Raw genomic sequence first — 26,536 nt, 5'->3', positions numbered from 1 at the left:
CACTGGCAAATACTCCAGCCACACTGCCCAAATTCCAGAAGGTAAAAGCAGGGAGACGGTTAGGAAGGCTAAAGCATTGACAGAAGTAAATCTGGTCAAGAACATCAAGAGTAACAAAAATCTTTAGGTACATTAGCGTAAAAGATTAGGGAACATGGGGTCCTTTCAGGAGGGTTTTGGAAAACCTGGTTATGTAGGACATAAGCTGAGGTACTCGATTTTTTTACCTCAGTCTTCACCAGCAAATGCTCCAGCCACCCTGCCCAAGTCACAGAAGGTGAAAACAGGGATTGGGAAAATGAAGAACTGCACTCTGCAGAAAATCAGGTTTGAGAACATCGAAGGAACCTGAAGATGCACAAGTCCATTAAACTGACACAAAAGAGCAATAAAAACAAGATTCATTTCAACTTTTGTCCTGCAATCCCTACTTCATCTAAGCTAAAAGTCTTTAACATCATCCATCTCTTATTCTCCTCTGTCCACCTCACACCGCAGGAGTTGTTAACCAGTTTTAGTGCAGAAATGGTAAGTATTGCCAGAACTTGAGTTCACTCAAATGCTTTTAAGATGGACTGTCATCTTGATTTTTAGGTAATGAACAATTGCAAACACACTGAAACAAGATGCTTAAAGATTTTTTAATTCATTTATTACCTGTGCACAAGAGAAGTAACTACTACTCAAAAGATATACAGTATTTTTTTACTTGGTGGTTAAAAGTAATTAGAGTATCACATGACCATGAATAGAAGTAATTTCTCCAATTATAAATCAGAATACATGTAAAAATCTCAGTGGAACAAGCCAAATAGCCATAGAAGCAATTCCAGCGCACAAGGCTGTGGCTCTTTAATTTGGACAATGACAAAAGTAATTTACAGTTAAATCTGTGAATATTGAAATAATGTTATAATGCAAGTTTCTGTACAGTTAAATGTAAAGAGACAACCAGAACAGTAATTCTAGCATATTTTAACTGAAGTTGCTTAAGCATTTTTTCTCAGATAGTTACCAAAGATCCTGGGCAGTTCTACACCAAATTCAAGTCCTATGATGGTTTTTTTTGTTGTTTTTTTTTTGGAGTTTTTTGTGGGTTTTTCTTTTTTGGTTTTTTGTTGGTTTTTTTTTTTTTTTTTTGCTTGTTTGTTTTTTTGGGGTTTTTTTTGTGGTTTTTTTCTTGTTGCTTTGGGGTTTTTTTTGTTTTTTTTCATTGCTTACAATTTCACTCTATTGTATTGTGTACATCTCTAGAAATGAGCTGTCTCTCTTGTATATATTGTGTTTATACCTTAGACAAATTAAAGTAAAAGATGGTAGATTACTCAAGTGGTATAAATCTTCCAGCATTTTGCTAGTCAAGAGAATAAAACATGCTAAAATCACAATAAGCAGTATTGGTACCCACAGCTTCAATAATTTGTTTCCTTTTTAATGTGTAATCTACATAAATTACTATTGAAGGATACTGTTTAAGTAGTAAATAAATTGGCCATTTGTAGGTCAGACAAAACTTGTTCATCCAACTGTGAAAGCTGATACTGTTTCCAAAAAATCACAAATAATGCTGAACAAAAGAACTGACACACTCAAAAGTGAAAATGCATTGATTCCCAAAGTCTGAAGAAAACTACTGCACTCCACCTTCATATGCATCAGATTGGTTTTAGTTATAACAAGACAATCCCAAGAGTCAGAATGAAATAAAGCAATCTGAAAGATTAAAGAGGTGTTATCAAAAATAAATTACATTTTTCAAGTTAAAAGAAACACTGCTATGAAGGCTGAGAACCAAGCAGCCTTTCAATAGCTGCATTGATGTCTCCTCCTGTTGCTATTAGTGCTTGTAAATTTGCTTCACGGTTCAGAAAGCCCATTGCGCTCAGCTGTTCCAGTTGTTGCTGAAATCGAACTTCTGGATTTTGTAACTGCTAAGAACAAAATTTCAAGCTATAAAAGCATCATACATATTTAGCAAAATACACAATTTAAACACAGCTGGGTTCTGCACTACTCTGTATTTTCTAATTTTTGACTACACCTTTTTCAAATTCCAAAAAATATATTCAGATAAATTCAATTAGCAACTAAAGAAATTTTTTTTAACAAGTCAGCAACATCAAATTATCTACACTTACATACCATTCCTGAACTCCAGGAAAAACTGACTAATAGTGGAGGAGTCACATTAAATTGGGTGCATGTATGTCCATGAACTGTTTCTTAAAGATATGCATATTTTTTTAAAACAAAACAGAGCTCAACCTAGCAATGTGGAACAGCAAAGATTATGTTGTTGTCAGCAATCTTGAACATCACAGGCTTTATTTTTCTTCAACATAAAGATCATCACTTTTGTAACGCTCTCAAGTATCTGTTGACTAAAATTACCAAAATCCTGATTGTTAGAAAGCTTGAGTCTAAGGCAAACTCTTAGCTGTGCTTTATAGGAAGATCCTGATTACACAACATCATGGCAAAATCCTGCATTGTCTTAATGATATGACCTTCAGAGGCATGTTTTTCATCAGGACAGAGGATGTATTTTTTCAGTATTTACTTGCACAGCTGCAATAGCACTTTTAAGCCTCTTCTACTGACCTTTGACCAGAAGCATCCAGTGGGCTCTCCCCTCAACTACCTGTCTTCTTTCCAGTGTTTTACAATTAAGAATAAAAGCAAAAATATCTAAATATAATGATGTACATTACCTGAGCATTTGCACCAGCAAGTGCCTGCAACATCTGGTGGACAAACTGTTGGTGACCAGGTTCAGCAGTTCCTGAAGCCGGACTTGTATTTTCAGTGGAAACAGAACTAGATACAGTGGATGGTGTAGGAGTTCCACTGCTTCCCCCTCCACCCAAACCAGGATTAAACCTGTATAAATTACAGGAAAAGAAATACACCACTTGAATAATAAACACTAGTTTGTCTCTTCTCAGTAATTAGTAGGTACAAATTCTGTGAAACAGAGGATAACAATTTGAGTAAAGTACTGAGAAAAAGCCTAGAGTTATCACTGTTTAGAATTGCACAGCAGACAAATATGACAGGTTCTAAAAATAATATGGTTAAACTAAAAAAGGCAAGAGGATGAATCTTTAATAAAGACTGTATAAATCTCTAAATCTAAGAAGAGTAACCAAAACAAGGGAAGACTTCCTGTCCAAATTTGTAAGATCAATTCTTACCCTGGTATAAGCCCCGGTGCTTCTGTTGCTAATGTCTGCAAGCCCTGCTGAATCTGTAGCAGAGCCTGCATTGCTCTGGGGTTTGACATAGCTGATAACGTGTCAGGATTCTGCATCTAAGAGAAGGAGAGAAACTCTTCAGTAAATGCAGATGTTTCAAGATAATTTTTATCACTAGATGTCTCATAGAATCTGACATAATTTCAGAACTTGGCTTTTGATTTTGTAGTTGAATATTACAGGAAATCCTTCAGTTATTTTTCTTCTGTGAGAAAACTTCCATAGAAGGTGATGAATGAACTCTCTAGATGTAGAAAAAGCCTCTTGAACAAGAATTATACAAGGAGAAGTATTTTTCATTACAGATTTCAATCTTTCAAAGGCTACAAGACTGTGTTAGTACATTATTTTAGAATTAGTCTCCTATATCATACTACTGGTAAGCAACAATGCTGAATATGACGAAACTTGACCAGAAAATACCTAAGAAAAAGTACTAAGTTCCTTTTTCCTAGCTGACTTCAGATCAGAGCTATTTGGTTGTGACTATTTGTACATCTTATCTGTATTGCTCTTACAGCCTGAAATGTGAACAAATATACTGGAAAATATACCAACAAGCAAATGTATAATATTCAAGGGTTCTCTGTCTACTGTGACTTCAATTACAAATAGGCTTTCACATAATCAAATAATTTAGAAGGCAAATCCTTTTCATTTCTGAAATTAAACATCCAAAAACCTAATTATTTTAGACACAAAACTAGTGGCTTATGCTCACCTTTGCAGAGAGATGCAACAGGTACACGAAAAGCAATGTTTCAGTTACAAATAATATGGTTTTGGTAATCAGACCAAAGAGCAGATAGGCTTACTAATCTGGGCAGCTTTCCCCTGGCAACTAGACCAGGTTACTTTTGCTGAAAAACCACATTTGATTAATGTGGAAATCACAGATTAAGGTGAAACTTCCCCTACTGCAGAGCAGAACTGCAGCACAGGACATGAAGAACTCTGATCTGAGTGCCTAAATAGACTTCAGAAGAGCAATTAATATTCTCCATTAATTTCTTGGACTTTTATCTTCATGATAGCTAAAAGTCAACAAATCAATGAATAGTATATGGAAAAGATTACTCAGATTTAAAGAGATAAACATTTTGGGGTTTCTCCAAATAAAGCTGCTGCAACTACTTTATGAAAATATTTAAATCTTGACTTACAGTCTGATATTTGAAGCTGTCTTACATAAATGCTGGCCCAACTACTCTTAGAGCACTTAGGTGACCTGGATCTCATCTCTATTAATGTTATTAATTCCAGTAGCAGCCATTCTCCCTAATTCTGCTGGGCAATTGCCCTTAATTGCAAAAGATGTCTTCCATTATGCAGATTCCATGGTTTCTGTCCCCCAATCCCATAATATAAACACAGGTAGATAAGCAAGAAAACATAAGTTGAAATATTACCAACATTCTGAGAATATCCAGCTATTTCTCCACACCTCACCTTCTAATGCTGTTAATCATCTAACTTCAGACAGTGAATACAACAGAGAACTATTTGTGCAGATAAATTCCAAGGTGCTAATAACAGAAGGAGATACACAAAGGAAACAGATATGATTCCTACTGTGCATTCATTAATTACCAATTATTCACAGATTTCAAAACATAAATGTACTGGCTCCTCCGCTACTACTGAGTCATTACAAAGCAGTGGCAATACAAAACACCACAGCCATTCATGTGGTTCAAACAATATAAACTATCTTCTGAACACTGAACATGCTACTGTAATTCATGTACGTGCTCATTATTTTACTCATAAAACCTCCTGTGTGCAGCCAGATCTTGGCAATGCAGATTTACACTGATTTGCAAGGACTGCCTAATAACAGAACTCATGCAGTGGATTAGCTTTTTAATTCCTACAAAAATCTTGCTTGCTTCTATTTAGGAAACAAGTACTACTACACACTGTGGCAACTAATACTAAACAGATACCTGGGCTGCAAACACAATGTTGGTATGGGCGGAAGACAATGGTGGAGCAATCTTTCCAGGAAAGACTTCAGAACTCACTTCTTTAATTAGCTAATGACTTGGGTCTTTCAAGACATGCTCAAGGACCTCTTTTCCAAATATTTAATGCAGGTTTGAAGAGGCATGAGCAAAGCATACTGAAACTTTAACTAGTATTGTGAAAAGTACTATTCTTTTTAATTTCTGAAACAAATTTTGTCACAAACAGGTGTTTTCTGGCTGGTGTGCAGTAAGAGCATTTATTCCCTCTAAGCAAAGAAGCAAGAACAAATCTTAGTGGTTATGCTAGTCACAGACAACAGGTTTAACTTTTGAAAGAGATGGAGACATTAGCAAGAATATTATTAAGGGACAAGCTAACTTAGTATCTAAAGCTAATGAGAATATATTACAGAATCTAGCTATTAGCCAAATCAAAGACAGGCGCCAGTTTACCAAATATATTGCTCATTGACTTGAAGACCTTTATTAAGAGCTAGTATCTCATCTTACTTGCTGAAGAAAAGTTGGAAGTTGTTGTCTCATTTGTTCCTGAAGTTGAGGATTTCCAACAAATAAAGGATTATTCAACATCATCTATAGGACAAAAATATTTAACTTCAAAGATCAAGCAGTAAAAACCACTGGAGGTTTTAAAACAACTACGGATAATACGGAGAAAAAAGTAATAGTCTATGAAAATTACCTCACAGAATAATAATCATCTACTCCTTTGGCCAAAACTTTCTGGGGGTGTATGTTGTGGGGTGTTTTTTTTTTTTTTTGTTTTTGTGGGGTTTTTTTGTTTTGGTTTTTTTTTTGGTTTACTTTTGCTTCATTGGTTCTTTTTTTCTTTTAAGTGAATGGATTTCCAGATACAAATAAGGCAGTCTTGCAAAGTATTACAAGAAAACACTTTTCTGTTCAGCCTCCACTACAAATCTAAGTAATAGCTTTGCTGTAAATATCACCTGAAGTCAAGGATATTTCCAATGAGTATTTAACTCAGAAGAGGTAATATTTTTTCAATGTCAGTTCAGAATCTGAGCTTCAATATTACCACTTTAAATAAAAATTCAAAGCACTTCTACAACACCATTCATAAAACAGCATCTCTACTTTTACAGTGAGGCACAGGTCAAAAATAAGAAGTTAAAAACAGAGTAATATCTAGATACGGCACCAAGTCCCCTCCCTTCACTTCCCCCAGACTAGAGGGGGTATTTATTTACCATTAGCTCTACCTTAATTCATAATGAAAGCACTTTTTTTGTCTGTTTCTAATGCTGGATCGCAAGTTTAGGGCTGTGCAAAACATACACAACCCCATAATGATTTCCGAAACACATCAGGCATGATATCCAACTACAAATTGAAGAAACTCAAGGCAACAAATTGTTGAAAGTAAGCAGCTAATAATTTCAGTAATTACTTAGGAATTAACACTTAAAATTGGCCCATTTGCCACAGGCAATTTTTGAGCTTTTGGATTTTGTCTTTTTTTACTTTAATACACAGAATATATTACTATACTAAATGCAATTTACCTGTACTGCAAGATCGGGATTCTGGCTTAACGATTGCATCATGCTTCTCATGTAGGGTGCAGACAACATATTCTGCATAAGTTGTGGGTTTTCTGTTATCTGCTGTAATAAGCTCTGCATTCCTGGTGTATTGAACATACCAGCTTAAAGAAAAGGTAAAGGGTGCGTTGGTAAGCATTCAGATTATCATCAGAGAAAGTAGACTATCTAAACCCAGAATATAACCACTTGGTTTTCATGAGTTTAAGACCCTGAAACTTACCTCAGCGCTGTTCTAGTTACACAGACACATCTACCGTAGAAGTTAAGACAGATGTACCCAACACACACTCCCATCAACTATTCACATTATTACCTGTTTTCTCATTTGCCTTAGAACAGAAAAAATACGACAATTCATCTGCAGAATCACTATCTTTGTTATTTTAAGTATTATTATCACTTAGATTATTTTTCCTATTTTTTTATTTTTTCTTCAGAGGACTTTAATAATAGTAAAATGTTCTACAAAAGCAAATAGCAATAAAAACTGAATCAAAAACTCTCTGCCTAATGAAAGAATAATTTCAGTAAGTGTGCAAGTATGTACAAATATATACAGTCGCAGTAACAAACACACCTCCAAGCCCAGGTCCCAAATTTGGTCCAGTTGAGCTCTGTCCCGTCGTGCCTGAAGTGCTACTTTCGTCATTACTGCTGCCACTGCTCTCACCAGTAGTGCCAGTATTTGTTGTCGAAGTCTGTGAGCTGGACTGAGGAGCCCACGGATTTGGCAGAGGATCTCTATTTTCTGTACGAGATGGCTGATTGTCCCCTCCTGCTGATGCATTGCTTACTAAAGAAGCAAATGGGTTACCTCCAAACTACAAAGGAAAGCAAACACTTATCATCTACAAATTTATAAATCATACATAAAAATAAACGTTTATGGCTTCTAATCAATTATACTCACCAGTCTACAGTAATTAAATGTAAATATTATGAAAATACACTAACACTGAGAAAAATTAAATCACATTTCAAAAATTGTTGCTACTGCATTGTATTTTGATCAGAGTAAAACTGTGTCTTGCATACTGATTTCTGACTTTAAAATCTTTTATTCTTCTCACCTTCAGTTAAAAGTTACTAAACACACCCTTAAAAGGATTTTACTGGACCTCCAAATCTTAAGGCAGTGAATTAAAGGAATTAAAAATTAAGTAACAAATGAATCTATTAACTTTAAAATAGCTTCTCAATCACACAAAGTAATAGCTGTATTTCTTCAGGCTCAGAAGAACACAATTTTTAAAGGTCTTTCAAGAGTAAAAGGCTACACTACAACTTCAAGTTTCAAAAATTGTTTTGTCAAACAAACATCTGGAAATTTTAATTACTTAAATTATTTTATTAAATATTAAGTATTTCCTTTCTGTGTCATTTGTAATCTTTTCTCACCTGTTCCTGTGCTGCATTCAGTATTGGCTCCTGGATGTCTGTGTACATACGCCGCAAGGCATTGTATCCCCCTGGTATACTTTCAAGGTTGCTCAAAGCTCGATCCTGGTTTCGCATCATTTCCTGCATCATTGCAGGGTTTCTAGCAAGTTCTAGTGTCTAGAGAAGTGGAACGTTTAATCTGTATTAATAAGAAATCCATTCTAAAGTGAAAACGTCAGCATTTGGTAATATCTCAGTTATCCCTGTCTAACCCAGTTTAAAAGTATGATTAGAACTGAATCAACCTGTCAGCACAGTGTGAATCAACACAATTCAGTATTTAGCTAGCATTCTACCCTAATTCTAACTATTTCTAACATCACTACAGCAGGCAACCTATAATATGAAATTTAAAATAAATACATAGAATTTCAAAAGCATCTATTAATCTCTTTGGGTTTTGCCACACAACATATCTTATCTATCTTCTAATTTAAAAAGCATTTAGAAGTACCCACAGTGAGACACAATGAAAATATGCAGAATTTTTGAGAATTACAACTTATGGTAAAATTCCTGGCTAGACAACAGGTTTCAAGGGCAGACAGCCACATCCAGTTCTAGCCTCAGAAGACATGTATTCAGTGACTTTCAAAAACTATGCTGCAGATTTTCTGAAATATCAGTCTATTTTGGACATTAACAACAAGAAATGTAGACACTGGTTGTCTATGGCAACCTTTTATGGATTTCGAGTAAGACTAAATACTTAAAGAATGTTCACAAACTCCATAAGTATGTCCAATTCTGGCTCTGTTGTTTACGTAACAGCAGAATCACAAGTCATGAACCAATAGATCTTTCTACATACCTGTCTCATTATATCTGGATTATTCAGCATGTGACTGATTTCTGGATTTCTCTGTATCAGTTGCTGCATTTGAGGGTTAGCCATAATTAACTGCCTCATCAGGTCAGGATTTGAAAGCATGCTCTGAACAAATGGATTCTCCATTATCTGAACCATCATTTCCGGGTTGGACATAAGTTGTCGTTGCATCTGACTTTGCAGCTCCGAGAAGTTTGAAGTATTTAAGCCCAGGCTACTCAGGCCTGCCAAACCTCCAAGGCCACCTTCAAGAGGATGAAAAAATGTGACTGACTGTACTTCCAATCACATCCAGATTTTTTCTAAATACAAAATACTTGAACATATCTCATACTTCAAAATAACAAAAATGAATGGAAAGTCCCATCTTTTTCAAGGCTGTTCAGTAGTTATTCACTCACGGTATGCTTCCTTAAAGAATAAGACACATAACTAAAAATCCAACAAACTTTATTTCTAAATAAATTTTGTTATAATTCTAACAACTTTTCTTCTCATTTTCCAAAGCCAAGATACAAGAAATGTTTGAGTCTGGGGGCTTTAGGTCCATGTCCCTCCAGCAACATTTAACAACTGCATTTGTAATAATAATTTATCTGTCTCCTCTTGGTTTTAAACTGTAACTAAGAGTGAACTCCCAATATGAATAATATTTCCAATTCTACTTAAATGTAAAATCTGTGTTCCTCCTGGTAATAACGCACCAAGAGCAAATTACATTTTGAATTTTTGTGCTTTGCTGAATCCAGATAAAAAGTTTCAGAAGGTACTAAACAGACCAAAGAATGATTAAAACCTAAGAAATCATCTCTTACTATAATTGGCTTTTCCAATTCTACTTCTTCCCCACTCCCAAAAGCAAAAAAAAAAGACAAAAAAGAATGAAACAAAACCCCACCACAACTATGGAAATAGATTATAATTTTTAAGTCAACAGACTGCAGCCTCTTCATTCATAGAAGTGAAGACTTGTAATACTATCAGACTTGAAACCTGAGAAATAGTTAATTGTAAGATTAGCAGCAATTTTGTTGCTTTTATTGCAGATCTTGGCTTGATGTCACAGGTCCAAACTTCTATGATTCATCTGTATTCAGATAACAGGAATTCAGATGCACTTTTAAGTAGAACAAAGACATTGGAAGGCATTTCATTACCCTTAGTGCCAAAATATAACATCAGTAGCACCTTACCACTGAAGGTGAAACAGTACAAATCTTGTAGTGAAGTTTGTGGTGAAACACTGGAACAGTTTATCCAGGGAGGTGATGGATGCCCCAACTCTGGAAACATTCAAGGTCAGGTTGGATGGGGCTCTGAGCAACTTAATCTGTTTAAAGATGTCCCAGCTAATTGCACAGAGGTTGGAATAGATGACCTTAACAGGTATCCCTTCCGACCCAAACTATTTCATGATTCTCTATAAAACTAATGAAACAACTCTCCTCTGGTAACTTACTGATCAGAAACCTTCTACAGCCAATTCAATATATAACTGTAATTAATTTTTTGGCTGATGTGTTTGTTTGGGCTTTGTTTTTCAAGTTTTGTCTACATTGGGATAAAGTTTTGGGCACAATTAGTGGAATTCAAGAGAAGATACCCACCATTCCACCTAACAAATATTCTTACCCAAGCCAAAGGGATTACTATTTGTTGACGCTGGTGTTGAGGTGCTACTGCTTGATGTTGATGTGGTAGCAGAACTCCCAGACGTGTTTGCCTGTTGAGTTGGGTGGTCTTGTGATCTAAAAAAGCAATTTTAAAACTTTATAGAGTGTAACAAGTTATTTTAAGTAGTGCCATTTGTAGCTAAAGCATTATACTTCAGAATCTTAAATTACATTTTGATTCTTGGTCATAACCCGGGGATAACCCCAGTTATCCCCACATGGCTTCCTGTAATAAATCCTTCTCAGACACCTGTTATTTCATGAGTTTTTCAGAACAGTAGTTTTAAATAGTGAAAAAACAGATAGGTATCACTGCAGCCATTACCACCTTCTCATCCTACCCCATGACGCTTGCCAATTAATTGTTTTCTCTGTCGTTACCTTGCTTTAAGGATCCATGTCTTATTTCACTATACTCACATACTACTGATAACATGCCCACACCTTCAAGAAATAAAGCCTGACAAATTTAATGCGGAATTTATTTCATGCCACATCTCTAATAGGATCCTTTATTGAATGTGAAATTCAGTTAATGTCACATTTTATTAGAAGACAAATCTCAAAACTCTCAAACCTTTAAGACTTCAAAAAAAAAGCTGATAATGAAATCACATGACACTAAAGCCAGCATAATTTAGCACAGGCACTAAAGCCTGCCCAGGCTGTGTATTCATCACACTCTTCTGCTGCAGGCAGAAAGATAAATGCTGCCATGCAGTAAAAGAGATCAAGGAATTGAGCTTGAATAAAGTTAACCTGACCTCTCTGTTCTAAAGAAAAGATACTGCTTTGAAATCCAAATCAATTCTCCACTGTAGTTCAACAATCAATAAATGCCTATATTTGCAGTACTACAGAATAAAATACTTTTTAAAACTATGAATTCAGACATCACAAAAAGATTTGAGAATTTGGCAGTACACTAGTCTCCATACTTCAGTTCACCTTGGAGGACCTTTCTCCTATAACATAACTCTGCAATTGCTCCACTCAAGCAAACATCAGAAAAAAAATCCCAACCATACAAAAAAAAACCCCAGAAAGATGCTTTAAAAGCATAGATTCTCCTGAGGTTTCTAATAGTTCTTTAACTTAATTATCAGCAATTGCAAACTTTGAACACAAGATGACTATAACTGGCCAAGCAGCTGTAACTTGAATGGGAAAGATGGTAGACTGTATACTGATTGTGATTCTCCTGCTAGAGATATTGAGTTTTCTTTCATCTAGAAAACATACACATCTTTCCTCCATAAGCAAAAGAAAAACAACAAGCATCAAATCCTATTTGTATTTTCAACTGAGAAACTATTTTGAGAAACAACTATGCTGCTTCATGTAATAGACATGAAAGGTTGTCAAAAGTGTGACAGAAAAGTAGGTGACACTGAAAGCTGAAGTACAATAGTGCTCCAGTGCAAATTAGGGCATATTCTTGAAGATAATGGTTCATGTGAGTTTCAAGCCTTTGAGCTTCAGTCTTTCAGCAATATTCCTGTCAAGGGCACATCGCCTTTTACACCCATTTTGCCATTATGTTTCCTCCCAGCACTTGCGAACAAATGACACCTGTTGACCTAGAACTCTATTCAGAAATTCTGTTTATCTTCACTGCCCATTGCTAATCACTCACTGCTACTCTGACACTGTAGAAGATAGGTTACAAGAGTGCACTGAAAGTCTGTAGCAGTCTAGAAAATGTAGCACAGTAGAAAAAGTAATCTTTTTTTTAACAAGCATGTGGCTGGGATATATGAAGATTACCATTTTGAAATTACAAATCTAATAACATAGTTTACAAGGGAAAAGATCAGTTTCAGATCCAGTTTTGGAAAATAACTTTTACTTTTTCAGATACACAGCAGCAACAGTAACAGCAAGAGTCAACAGAAAAGTAAATGGCAGAGTGTACCAAAGTAGCTGGGAACAAATCAATCTCGATACTCACGGCCAAAAATCAGCATGTTCCAGGCCACACCGGCAGGGTCTAAATCTTGTCTTTCAAGACAAGCATAAAATATAGATATTTTAGCAAGAATACAACTGAGATATTTCAGGACAATGCTGATTTACATTCTCTCCAGCAGGTTTTACCATGTTTTTAGTTTATTCAAGTAAAGCTAGTAGGTGAAAACTTCAATGCATCATTTGAACACAGCACATGTACATGCAAAGGATCTGTAGTTCTTAGCTCATACTTCATTTTCCCAATGATTAAAACATTCTGCAGATAGTAGAAATACAGCCTTCCAAAATGATTCAAACAAAAGCCAGCATGAGTGAAGACATGGAGTGCAATGCTGATAAGACAGATGCAGGAACACTGAAAATTCCCCAAAAGCCACAGGTTTGACATTTGCATTCCTGAGGGTTCCTCTGCTCAGAGGCAAAGTGCAAGAAGGTCCAAGAGGCTGGCAGGGGTATTTCAGTATGTATAGCTACAGTAGGTCCAAACTATAAACCCTCTGAAGACTGTGCAAGTCAAAAGCATCCTTCTAGTAGTACTCATGGTGCCTCTCTGTCACACTTAAGACTGGAGGCAAAAAAGCAACAAAAAAAAATAGCAACAGAAGAACACTCACTCAGATGCAAAAGGAACAGAACTGCAGTACTGCCTAATTCCGTATTCAGGACTGGCATGGCTTGTATCAGTCTAAATTTCAGGTGGAGGAGGCAAAGGGCAGGAAAGGGAGACCTCTGAGAGCACAAACATGTATTTTGACTCCAGGACAGGGAACATAATCCTCCCAGGGCATGAATATAGAACTGAAGGTATCAATTTCAAAAAGTACCTACATTTAATGGTAATGATACTAATTTCAACAAGAATTTGTATTTAATGCTAATGTTAGTAGCCAGTCTTGTGTCTTGGTAAGGCCTTGAAAGGGAAAGCCTACTTCTGTTCTCTCCTACACTTCATGCTCTTTCCTTTAACATAAAGACATTTTCACATCAGAGGGGATCCTCACCATAAACAGAAAAGACCTAAGTAGAACAAAAGCAAAAGCACTTTCACTCTAGAAGAATGAACATGTTATTGACTAATATCAAACTGCTTTTGAGGGATCTATTGCTCTGCTTTTTGGAAAGATTTTTGGGCACTTCACACAGCTGGAACAAAAAAAAAGCGCTATATAACAAAAACCAACCAACCAAAAAAAACCCAAAAAAACAACCTAAAGAAAAAGTAAAAGGAATGTATTTAAAAACATAAATCAAAATAAAATATGAGATAAATTTTAAAAAACAGTGTAATTTCATAACCTCACTGTTGTCCTGCAGCAGCTGAAACTAAGGAGCTGACTAAGGTGATTTAGTCCTATCTAGTTTTGCCCAACAGAAATGCAGAGCACTTTAACTTCTCTAGAGGTAAACAGAAGACCACTTGTTATTAAGATTACCTGTTCTGTGTTTTGATAACCAGGTGAACAGTGAGTCCATCATGAATTCCATGCTGAGTCAAAGTATCTTGATCTTTTAAAATTTTTCCAGCAAATATCAACACAAGCTGATCAGTGTGGGACTTGAAACGCTTAGAGATTTCTTCCTTGAACTAAACAAAAAAATTAGTATTATACATTTATATAATTAAATAGTGAACTTCAATTTTTAAAAATAATTTAAGAACAAGCTGGTTTTTACATTTGCTATATTACCTCACTTGTCTGCATATTCTCTATTTCACAAACTAGAACTACTTTTGGTTCCTGAATTTCTTTCTGTCCATAGGAAGATGGAAAATATTTCTTTGTCATTCAGAAAAGGAAATCTGAAGAATTTCTAGATCATTAGTTCCATAAGTCGTGACAACGAGAAGCTAATTTCTCTTGAAGACTACTGTGACTTCAATCAAGCATGCATCCATGATGTAAATACATAATAGTATATACAGTACTTAAACACACCCATACGTATATACATGGTAAAGTATGCCTATAATTACATACTAGCAAGTACACATATACAAATGTGCATACCATTGAAGCCATCCATTGCTGAAGAATTGATGACACAATGCCATAAAGAGGATAAATCTGTCTAGACTTTTGCTTGAACTGAGTATACTCTCTCCTTAGATGTATTTTTGCTGCCTTCTTTCCATGTGTCAAAACTAGCATTCCTTTCCACACAGACAAAAGTTATACTTTAGGTGGCTCTGCTTTCTCATTTAACGCATGACACAGCTACAGAAAATGAAGTTACAGCCCAGGTCACAGTGAATAAACACATTTTTCATTCATCATTGAGAAATCATTACCATACAAGACCTTTTACAAAAGAGACTACTTACTAAGCGTTAACTGTCAAAAACACCTTAAATAATAGATTAGCTTCATACACTTTATTTTTTCTTTTTTCCTGAGGCAGAGGAAGAAAATCCTCTACACACTTGGAAGACAGAGTCCTAAAAACATTGTTGAAAAGGAATGTAAAGATCATCTAGTTCCAACTCCTCTGCCAAGGGCAGGGACGCCTTTCCCTAGACCAGGTTACTCAAAGTCCAGTCTGGCTTGGAACGCTTCCTGCAATGGGGCATTCCCACCTTCTCTGGGCAACCTGTACCAGTGTCTTCACAGTAGTATTTCTTCTTAATATTAAAGAGGGTAAAGTGATTACGCTCATATTATCACTCCATGCCCTCATAAAAAGCCCCTTACCATCTTTCATGTAAGTCCCTTTTGGCCACTGAAAGGCAGTTCTAACGTCTCCCTGGAGCTTCTCTTCTCCATGATGAACAAAAGCGTCTCAACCTGTGTTGACAGGACATGGACTCCAGCCCTCTGATCATCTTGGTGGCCTCCTCCCAGCTCACTCCAATAGTTCCATGTCTTCCTCTGCCAGGGTCCTCAGAGCTGGATGCAGCACTCCAGGTGGAGTCTCAGCAGAACAGAGCAGAGGGGCAGAATCCTCCTCGCTTACCCTGCTGGCCATGCTGCTTTGGATGCACCCTGGGATACAAGCAACTTTCTGGGCTGTGAGAACACATTGCTGGGTCATGTCCAGCCTCTTATCCACCAGCACCCCCAGGTCCTTCTCCTCAGGGCTGCTCCCAATCCATCCTGCCTGTATTTGTATTTGGGATTGCCCCAAACCAAGTGTAGGACCTTGCAATCGGCCTTGTTGAACTTTATGAGGTTTACATGAGCCCACCTCTGAAGCCTGGCAAGGATTGGTTTCCCTTTCCTCCAGCACCTCATTCATCCCACACTGATTGGCACACATTGTTGGGGTGCACTCAATCCCAATGTCTGTGTTACTGACAAAGATGTTAAACAGTGCTTGCCTCTGTACCAATCCCTAAGGACACCACTCATCACTGGTCTCCACTTGGACAATGAGGCATTCACCACAACCCTTTAAATTCATTATTCACTGAGTAGTCCATTTGTCAAAAACATGGGTCTCCAGTTTAGAGCCAAGTAACGTGGCACAGTGCCAAACACTCTACATATGTGCAGGTAGATGATAGCACTCACTTTTCCTTCATCTGTCACCACTGCAACACCATCAAAGGCAACCATCACATTTGTCCTTAGTGAAACTGTGTTGACTGTCACCAATCTTCTCCTTACCTTCCATGTTCCTTAGCATAATTTCCAGGAGGTTCCATTCCACGATCCTGCCAGGCACTGAGGTAAGACTGACCAGCCTGTAGTTCTCTGAGTCTTCCCAATTCCCCTTCCCAAAAATATATGGATATTCTGTTTCACCTTTTCCAGTCTGTGGGAATTTCCATGGAGAACTGCTACAACTTTTCAAATATGATGGCTAGCGGCTTAGCTACTTTCTTGCCCAGTTCCCTCAGGGCCCATGCATGTATCTCATCAGATCACAAGGGTCTTGAACCTGATCTTCTACAGGGGATGGTTCTTCATTCTCCCAGCCCCTGCTCTCACCAACTTGGACAAGTGTGGCTGAAGGATTTGCCAGTGAAGGGAACAGGATGGGCATCAGACAGTGGGTGCTGAGCCACTGTACTGTGCATCATTTGTTTCTCTTGGGTTTTACTCCTCTCTCCCTCTTGTTCATTACTATGATGATTGTTATTTTTACTACTGTTGTTATTTTAAATATTAAACTGTTCTTATATCAATCCCTGAGTTTTACTCCTTTTTTTTCTGATTCTCTTCCCCATTTCACTAGGCAGGAAGAAAGTGAAGAAGCAGTTGCATGATAATTGCTGGCTGGGTTTAAACCATGACAGATTATGATGATGGAAATTCAAGCAGTTCTAAAAAAATAATTTTTTGGTGTTGTTTAGGTCTTCAGTTTGCACAACATAACTAAGTAACAGTATCTGTAAATTACAGTTAAAATACTTCATCGACTGGGGAAACCAAAAGCTGAAGGAGTTCAGCTTCACTGGCTGGAAATGATGAACATTTCTATCCAATTCTCCTAATGCAGTGACTCATCCTTTTAATTATCATGTAACAATTCAACCAACAATGTCAGCTCATTTGATTTATTGTTCTAAATGCAAGTTTTACTTCATTGCAATAATACTACAAAGGTATTCAGTCATATCTGGGCATAGAAAAGAACTCAAAGTTATGAAAATAATGTTTCAACATACTTGAAACCTAGTGTATTCATGGAAACTAGTTCACTGTACTCCTCTAGTAACTGAATACAGTAAAAATAATGTAAAATCATGTCAATTTTTTACATGATTATTACAAAAATACGTGGAGAGAAACAAGTGGGAATCAGACTAAAACACTGGACTAATGTCTAGACAGAGGCCTGGTTTTCCTAGGGAGAAAAGTAAAAAGCATTCTTAACCAGAGTGAGCTTATTCAAGGTAACATTCTCCTCAAAGCATGGCAACTTGAAGATTTTAAATTAATTAGAACAAATTCAACGCTTCTGTTGTTGAAGGACCTTGCCCAAATTGCCATTTTACTTCAAGTTAACTTGTTTACAAAAAATTTTTTTTTGCTTTGAAATACAAAAGCAGTATAGTTTTTCATGTTGAGAACACTCACTGGCTTTTTAGCAGCACACCAGCACTTCTTGTGCATACTTTCAATTCCATGCCAAATACCCTTATCTTCATAGAACTTTAAAATAATCACCATTAACAAAAGTTGCCTTTTTTTCTTCACTGTTAAGACACACAGAAAAAAAACCCAACTCTCTCAAGCAAGCTAGGACTTTCCATACACCTGCTCAACTTGATTGCCTCTCAAGTTTTTTCAAGGTACAGATGGACACCATAAAATGCTAATGTCTAGTGTTGAACAAAATGCATACTGGTACCTGACAAAGTAAACACTTTGTCACCAAACAAAGCAAATATCTGAATGCACATGAAGTAGAACAGCTGACTAAACCAGATATTGTTTTGCACTGTCACTTTGCAGAGCAGATCCATAATTTAAACATTAACCTATTAACATCTGACAACCTGGCCTTGCAAGAACCTGGTAAAGTGTTATTCCAGGTAAAGTGAAAGTATTAACATTCAAACTCTCCTTTGACATATTACAACCATATAATGCTTCAAAAGCTTCTGTTGACTCATTTTATGATATCAAAACCACTAACTGTAATAATCTTATTATCCACTCACAAAACAAAGTGTTGTGATAAAGTAATAAAAGGAAGAAAACAAATAAATTAAAAAATACTTTCCCAAATTCTCTCAACCTCAGCTTAGTAAGTCATACGTAAAAATTAAATTACAGTAACAACCTGGAAGAGGTCTTGGGCAATTAACATCCAATGAACATCTGTTTTTTTAACAGAAAACAGGTACCTAAAAAGTTCAACTACTTTGAAAATATTAAGCTACAATTTTATCTAGATGACTGTAAAAAAAAAGTAAGGTTGCTGACTCCCCCCACAGGAAACTCCTTTTAGAACACAATAGAGGAGGCCATGGAAGCAAATGTTTGTGCATAGAAGGCTGAACTGCAGTTTTCATTCTCAGCAGTCTCTCAAATAGTTCTACTACAAAGAAAGATTTTGAAACAGCATTACTTTGTTTGGCACTGCTGTTTCAAAACATGCCCATAATATTTAAACTTTCAACTGTCTTTCCTAACAACAGTTAGTTACATGCACAGTTAAGCATATTGACTCAACTCCAGTCTGTTTTACACCCACACTGTGCAGTCTCAGAAGTAAACTTTTATGAGCTACAGCTTTCTTTTATACAACAGAATTAATGGTTACAGGTCGTCTTGACCCAAGAAGTAAGGAACCAAACACACTCATGGCCACAGCTGATAGCTGTGGTTTCCTTTTGGGATGAATCATGACCTGGACGTCTTATGACTGACTTAAAGTGAGTCAGTAAAAACAGGGTTTCATTGCACAACTCTAGGACACTATACAGGAAGGAAGACAAGAATTTGTCATTTCAAGCAGGAATACAACAGATAAAGCATAGCTAGAAAGAACACACAAAATAACACTTCTATGTAAGAGTACTGTCCTTCATGTCTTAATGGAGTTACTATCTTATGGTAGCTTTGCCGATGACCCATGCTAGTTTCATAATAAAATTATTTCCTCAAATGTCTGCAATCAAATCAAACTCACAGAAAAACCACATTTCAAAACACAAAGTCAGATTCTTGATGAGCTTAAAAGGCTAGCAGCCCATAAAGGGCGAACTGCAGCAGCACATGGTAGTGTAAAGTTCTAGCCATTTCTATTCCCTTCAGGAATTCTTCAACGTGCCACTACCAATTCTCCAAGCCTTTGTTGGAGAAGCAATGCTTCTCCCCTAAAAGCACTTGGCAATCTACTCTCTCCCTGTTTGTTAGTACCTGATCACTGGCAAAGCAACACAAACTGAAAATAAGCACTGTCCTGCCTCAGGCCAAGAAAGGGTTTATGTGGAAACCCAGGGCACCGGGAATATTTCTGTCTGCTCTGGGGTGCCCTGACCCCCAGGGGAGCACTGACTTTGACCCTCATTCATGGAGGAAGTTTCCTAGACTTCAAGATCGACTAGAATCCACAAAAGTGTGAAATAGAGAGTAGCGTGCGTAGGTGTATCACTTGGTAAGAAATTTAGGTTTTGGGATTTTTAGTATGTTGTGGATGGAAGCCAGATGGAGGGCACAGGGTGTCATCCTGGGTTTCTTCTTCATGCTTCTTCCTTCTTCTTTGTGGGTTTGGGTGGCATTTTGTAATTGAGCAGAAACATCTGCATTGCGGGCTCTTTGGGATCAGTTATTGGGTTAAAAGGGAAAATAATCTAGGTGTCAGTTCTTAGTTGGATAGTTTAGTCTTAAAAGACCTTGTAACAAGAGATTGTTAGCCATTTTGTGCCTTCTAATGAAAAGCTGCCCAACTCACAGTAGTGAGACTGTTTCACTGATAAAAAATAATAAACACTTGAGTCTGAACATGATCTACCATCTCAAGTGCCTTCAATCCAGACCCGGAGAAACCAACAACTGGTACCACCACAGGTTAATTTTTGCAGAAGCCAGGAGGGGGCATGGCTTGGACCCAGAGGTTATTTTATACCACCTCTTGTCATTGACAGCAGCTCGGGATATGGAATTTCTTCCAGGGAAAAGGGGTTCCTTCCGGTCAAGAAAACATGGTGGAGGGAGACGTCCAGTATTGTCAGTTATCAAGGGAGTTTTTTCGTATCAATCACTGATTTTCTTGCACCCTTTGTCATTAGTATTGTTGCTGTTAATATTTGTTTTCTTATCTCATTGCTGTTTCCAGTAAATTGTTCTTATCTCGACCTGTGATCTTGACTTTTTGTGCTTCCAACTCTCCTCTCCAGCATGTCTTAGGTTGACTGACAACTTAAGAAGAGTGAAAAGAGAAAAAAGCTTTGTAAGTTACAGGACACTAAGATTCAAGTTAACTCATTGAGGTTTTTGTGCTGCGTAAAAATAGAAAATGCTTCAACTCCTCTTTTCAGTGTTATTTTCATCTTGAAAACTCTCAGCTGTATTCTACAACTCAACTAATTTATACAACATTCAACATTATTTAACAAATAAAGCACTCAGGCTCAGAGGGGAGAGGGAAAGGAAAAGGTGGCAGAGAGAGAGAGAGGCAGTGTGGTTTGGGAAGTATCAGTGGGGTCACTGAGTTAGGGAGTAACGCTCCTAAAAAACAACTGTTTTTTAGAAAAAAACACTGTTTAGGAAGAGCCAAAATCAGTGTGTTACCAAGATTATTCTTGCACTTAATACAAAACAAAGCACCGTATCAACTACTAAGAAGATGAACTCTATTCCAGTCAAAACCAGAACACCATGTAACCATATCTTCCAAATTCTTAAGATTTTACCCTAACTTTACTCCCAGACAATGACCCTTTTAACAGAGACAAGGTTTATAGTCACTTATTGAAATATTGATTGGTTTTTAAAATCTTTACATGACACTTTTACCACAGCTAATTATTCATTAAGGTTTTCTATGCTGTTGGCAATTTTGAACTGTACACATGGCAATTTTTTAAAACTGTGTGACACCCCTGACTGAGGGTGAAGGATTTTAGCAAAACAAACTCACAGGACAAATGCATCTGACACAGATAACATTTCTTAAAAATAATTTAAAATATAAATGTCTTAGTATTATGCAGAGAGGTATCTACACAAAAGACACTTCAACTACTATTTAAATAGGTTTTCTTATTTTATTCTGTTTACCAGTCATTTATCAGAAAACACCTGTTGAGCACTATGGCCACTGATACCTCTGAGTTACATCTAACTAAGCCAACAAAAGTCAACATACTTTTACTTTGGAAGATCACTCCATAAAATAATCACCTACCATTGCTCTAAAAGAATTTTGATATCACAAAATGAGGGGAAAAAAAAAACAGGTTAAGAAATAAGTATAATGAGAGTATATCACGAGACAGACTCCATAATAAATCACACAGATGTGTTACAATGCACTGAGACACCAGACGATGGAAAATCTAACACTAAATGCTTAGTGTATTCAAGTGCCTTGAGACACCTGAGAAAGAACAGAAACCTGAATCACAACCCTGGAAACAAAGAACAGACTGGATTCCATTATATAGTTTCAACCTATTTGGTTTGTAGCATTCAGTAATCCCTGGATTACAGAAAAACAGTGAAACAGAATTGGATCATGTTAAAAGAATTGTTCCTATAAAGTACAGTTTCTTAAAAGGGAAACCATTACATAAAATACTAAAAGCATATGCAAACCAGGAAAGATGCTCCACTACCAAACTATTCAAAGCTTTAACAATTTAACATTTACACCTGTGTGATCTTTATAAAGCAGAACACTACCAGTTTGGGATCGTGAGATCCAGGCACATAAATGAAATCCTGGATTTATAGATTTAAAGTTTCAACCATAAACAGTACTGTAATTTCAATCAAAAATTTAGAAGCTCTCCACTTGACAAAAATCAGTAGTCTCAACACAATGGATACATGTACACTTAAAATTAAGTAACTCAGGGATTTTTATCTGTAGTTTAGTCTAGTGCAGAAAGCACATTTGTGTTCACCTATTTAGAAAACACACTAGAAACTGTTAAATATGTTGTTACCGAAAACTGTATTCCACACTGAAGAGATACTGTATTTAAAGGTTGAAGCTAAACAAAAAGGGGGGGAAAAAACCCTAATCCTGCAAAAGGATCTAATCTGTTTTCTGTGGAGCTAAACTCAATTTCACTAACTCTTCCTGATGGCATTGCTCTGAAATTTTCGTATAATCAAAGGACTGGCAATCATTCTCTGCAAGAACTTTATGCTTCTGAAATTATTAGCACAGATTACTGTATCCACTTGTTGGCCCACAAGTTAATAACACACAGTTAGACATGTTACTCTGTCTCAGAGTTGGAATGCTCACAGAATGGACAACTCAGTATCTTTCAGTGTGCTACACACGCAGAGACAGTAATTCTGGACCAGTTATAATAAACTCACAAATACTGCAAATCTCAACACAGGGCACTAAAACAGCATCAAGAAGCATCAGCAAGCTTTAACTCTTCTAAAATTCCCTTATTCTAAATGATGAAGGTAAAAAAACTGGTTTTCCATGTAACTGGTGCCAACATCTCAATACTCAAACAACTCAAGTCATCCACTAAGACTTGAGTCATTCCTAAAATGAGTACGCTTTTTCTCTGTATAGAGGCTTTACCAAACACATTAAGACAAATCTGCTAAGCAAGAAATTGCAAAGACTGTATTGCCACGAACTCAGAAAATAAACTGAAGGAAGAAAGCACAAGACAAGAGACAAACCGTCTTAGTGAGCTGGAGTATCAGCACTGTCAGGGTCAGCTAGTCAACATATTTATAGGTATTAATCTTTCACCCATCGTGCATTCATTAAGCCTCTGCTCTGAGAAAGATCAGTATCATACCCAGTCAAGAATGCAAATATTTGGTCCTTCTCCTAGTACTGAGCCAAACTGTGCTAAGCACAATCAAATAATTTTCAAAGAAAAGACAGATAGACAGCAATTTACATCAACTGATCTCCCAGAGTAGCTTTGTACTCAGTTTGTTTTCCATGCCAACCTGCATACCCACTGTTCTAGCTGCACAACACAGGATCACAGTAACAAATCTATTCTACTGAAGTATTCGAATACAGGAAAAAATTTTGACAGAAAAGTGCAGACATGGCTTACATTAATGGGGCAACAGAAAATTTAATTTTTTTTACCCTTAAATTTGGCCCTGATGACACAAAATATTTTCCTAGAAAATCTAGGTTCATGTTCTAGCAGTATTCTGAAACGACCATAAAGAAATAAACAACTCAATTCTTTAAGTTCTAATGTTAGCTATAGAAATATACTGAGGGAGTTTCTCTTGCTGGGTTTTTTTTTTTGGTGTTTTTTTTTTCAGCTGACAAGTTACTGGCCCACCTATCTCAACTGTACAAAACCCTTGCTGATCACAGATGCATTTGAACAGATGTGTAACTTGCCTGGTATTTGAGATTAACCTATTTTCAAGACTGGTTCTAGAAACATTGCATCTACTGTTGATGCTTATTATTATCAACAGCTCACTTTTGCAGTTAAAGAGAAAAAGCTCATATTAGTCACACTACAGGGACAGTGCATTTTTAGTGCTGTTACACTGCCTGGGACTTCAATCCAATGGTCAACCCAGCAGGGCAATCTTACTTCACAAGAATCAAGTTATAACTGCAGATCTAATATTTTAACAACAGTTCCAAGAGAGACAACACTCACAGTTTAAGATATAGACAACAAAGACATCTCTGTAGACAACAAAGACATCTGAAGTAGTGTCCTCTGTTAATTCCCTAAACTTCCCTTTGCTTTCAGTAAAAATTCATGCTCTTGATAGGTTGTACAACCATTTCAGTTTATGACAACTGTTTATTTGAAAACGTGGCAGCTTCACCAGTATTCAAATATGAAAAAAACCTGTTAAAAAGTCAAATGTACTACAAAATTCACAGCCAGAGCAAATCTGTTTATTATTTCCAAAGGACCCAACTAATGGCTGATTGCTTTACAGGACAAACACAATCCTCAGGTTAGATTCAGTTTATGAATCTGTCTTTTGAAATATCCTAACAAAACAAAAGCCCCAAAACTGCAAAGACTTTTACAAAAACTGCACTGATGCTGCTCACAAATCTATGGAGAACAGAGAAATGAAAAGCACCCCTTTCAGACTGAGATTGCTGGGAAAGCAGTGGACAACATTAAAAAGCAAACACAGACATTTTACTTTTGGGAGAAATGCCTAGATTAAGCTTGCAGAGAGAGTAGCTCACAGCACACAACACTGCAGCTGCCAAAAGACTAGAGAAGACAAGAAAGCAGCTTCAATACATTGGCAGCTGGAGAAAACCACAATGAAACTCAGGTCTGGGACACTTCTAGCCCAAACACTGATGTACAAAAGGAAAAACAAAAACAACCAAACAAAAAAACCCCAAAAAACCAAACTGAATGTAGATTAAACTTAAGGACAAAAAAAACCTGAAAAAAATATTAGCATTTTCTCTATTCACAGCAGCTAGGTGAAACGAAAGTCTGACAGTCTAGTTGAAGTGCTAGCACTACATTTGAAGTTTCAGAGCCTTTACTTCATCTTTTGTATGTCTTCTATAAACCAGACAGTGTCCTTCAGCTCACACTTAAAGAATGATGCCAAGTTCTGTATCTAGACATTAGTGGTGCTTTCAGACATGTAATCTTTTTTTTGATGAGGTCTGCAATACCAGTAACACACAAAAAAATGTGGAATAGCACAAAACTGCCACATTTAGAGCCATTTCAAGGAGAAAACTGGGAAATCCTATGGAAAATGAAAGCAGTTCTGAATCTAGCGATGTCTACGTGCTTTATAAGCAGGACACTCTGCATTTTTACATTTTGATAGCACCTTTTCTATGATTTGTTGCTTTCTAATTTAAATAAATGAAATTTTAGCCAATACTTGTGCAGCAAACCTTCTACAAAACTAGAAGACTTGCAGGAAACAGTGCAGATGAATCAGCAGGTGTCACTAGCTCGAGACAGAGGCAGCTGTGGCACAGGCTTTCACAGGGAGGCACAAAATCCCTAATACCTTGGTTATCTGACATAACCATGCCATCCATGCTAAGTACCATATCCGTAACTAGCACATCAAAGTACAGGAGACAGCAGATTTTACACACACAGTTCAAGGCTACAACTTCCCAAAGTTGAAGGCTGACTCACCGTTTCTAAAGACAGTGTTAGATCAAAATAAACACTGGAAACAGAGAGATACAAGTGACTGCATATGTTTTCTACAGTCATGTTAGCCTGCCAGTGAGACGACTACCACCAAAACCAGTCAGCTCAACAGGACAACTCACAGCTAGAAAATGAGAGAAGAGAAGGCTTTGGGGTGACCTAATTGTGGCCTTCCAGTACCTGAAGGGAACTTACAGGAAAGATGAGGCAAGACTGTTTGCAAGAACGTGTGCTGACAGGACAAGGGGCAATAGCTTCAAAGTGAAAGAGAGTGGGTTTAGATTAGCAATTACGAAAAAATTCTTTGCTGTGGGGGCGGTGAGGCACTGGAACAGGCTGCCCAGAGAAGCTGTGGATGGCCCATCCCTGGAAGTTTTCCAAGCCAGGTTAAATGAGGCCTTGAGCAACCTGGTCTAGCTGAAGGTGTCCCTGCCTACGACAGGGGAGCTGGAAGATTTTTGATGTCTCCTTCCAACCCAAACGATTCTACGACTCAGTGACTTCACGAATGAGCTACATTCACCTTCCGAGCCGGCCCTCTGCAGCGCAACAGAGAAGTCGGTGAGGAGAGTACGAGGTGGCACATTTCTCCACTACCCCCGCTAGCCTCCGATGGCACCAGTCCTCTCCTGGGCCGGGATCGGTGCTGGTGCTCGCCCAACAGGGCCCAGTGCGACCCGGGCGAGCAAAAGCTGCTTTGTCACCGGGCAGGGCCCTCGCCCCGCGCTGCCGGAGGCGGGAGCCGCGGGCCGGCGCTCCCCTGCCGGGCAGCGCTCCGCTCGGCCCCGGCCCCAACGCGGCCCCGACGGCCTCCTCAGCCTGCTCGGCCGCCCCTCACCTGCCGGATGCTGCTGGTCTCGGAAACGGCGAACTCCTCCTTCTCCTTGGGAGTCTTCACCGTAACTTTGATGATCCGCGGCTCGGAGACACCGGCGGAGTCGCGGGTGGGGGAGCCAGGGGAGCCGGGGGAGCCAGAGGGGCCCCCCGCGGGCCCCTCCGCTCTGTCCGACATTGCCGTGTGAGGGCGGGCCGGGGCAGGGCAAGGCAGGGCAGGGCAGGGCAGGGCAGGGC

General features: G+C 37.7%; 1 protein-coding gene across 4 annotated transcripts; it reads right to left on the bottom strand.

Annotated features, from left to right (window-relative positions):
- Positions 1–622: 622 nt before the first annotated feature.
- On the bottom strand, positions 623–26,536 carry UBQLN1 (ubiquilin 1). Of its 4 annotated transcripts, none has more exons than XM_066569482.1 (11): positions 26,304–26,536; positions 14,154–14,305; positions 10,709–10,824; positions 9,059–9,321; positions 8,206–8,364; positions 7,385–7,628; positions 6,766–6,908; positions 5,732–5,815; positions 3,195–3,310; positions 2,712–2,880; positions 623–1,931 (listed from the first exon to the last, which is right to left on the bottom strand). In XM_066569482.1, exons 1-11 carry the CDS (start codon positions 26,475–26,477, stop codon positions 1,776–1,778), a joined length of 1,776 nt encoding a protein of 591 aa, XP_066425579.1. In that variant the 5' UTR covers positions 26,478–26,536; the 3' UTR covers positions 623–1,775. The 4 variants fall into 4 exon arrangements, with proteins under 4 accessions (XP_066425579.1, XP_066425580.1, XP_066425581.1 ...); XM_066569483.1 differs by having other exon boundaries at positions 623–1,928; XM_066569484.1 differs by lacking the exon at positions 5,732–5,815.

Source organism: Molothrus aeneus, chromosome Z, assembly GCF_037042795.1.
Source record: "Molothrus aeneus isolate 106 chromosome Z, BPBGC_Maene_1.0, whole genome shotgun sequence".
Taxonomy (NCBI): Eukaryota; Metazoa; Chordata; class Aves; order Passeriformes; family Icteridae; genus Molothrus; species Molothrus aeneus.
The sequence above is the reverse complement of the archived record's forward strand: the minus strand, read 5'-3'. Positions and strand labels throughout refer to the sequence as shown.

Excerpts from the sequence above, each read along its gene's own strand:
- UBQLN1 (XM_066569482.1), bottom strand. The coding sequence starts at position 26,477 with ATGTCGGACAGAGCGGAGGGGCCCGCGGGGGGCCCCTCTGGCTCCCCC. Across the intron at positions 6,909-7,384 it reads TTTGGGACCTGGGCTTGGAG|CTGGTATGTTCAATACACCA; the intron begins GTGTGTTTGTTA and ends CTTTTCTTTAAG. Across the intron at positions 1,932-2,711 it reads TTGCTGGTGCAAATGCTCAG|CAGTTACAAAATCCAGAAGT; the intron begins GTAATGTACATC and ends TTTTGTTCTTAG.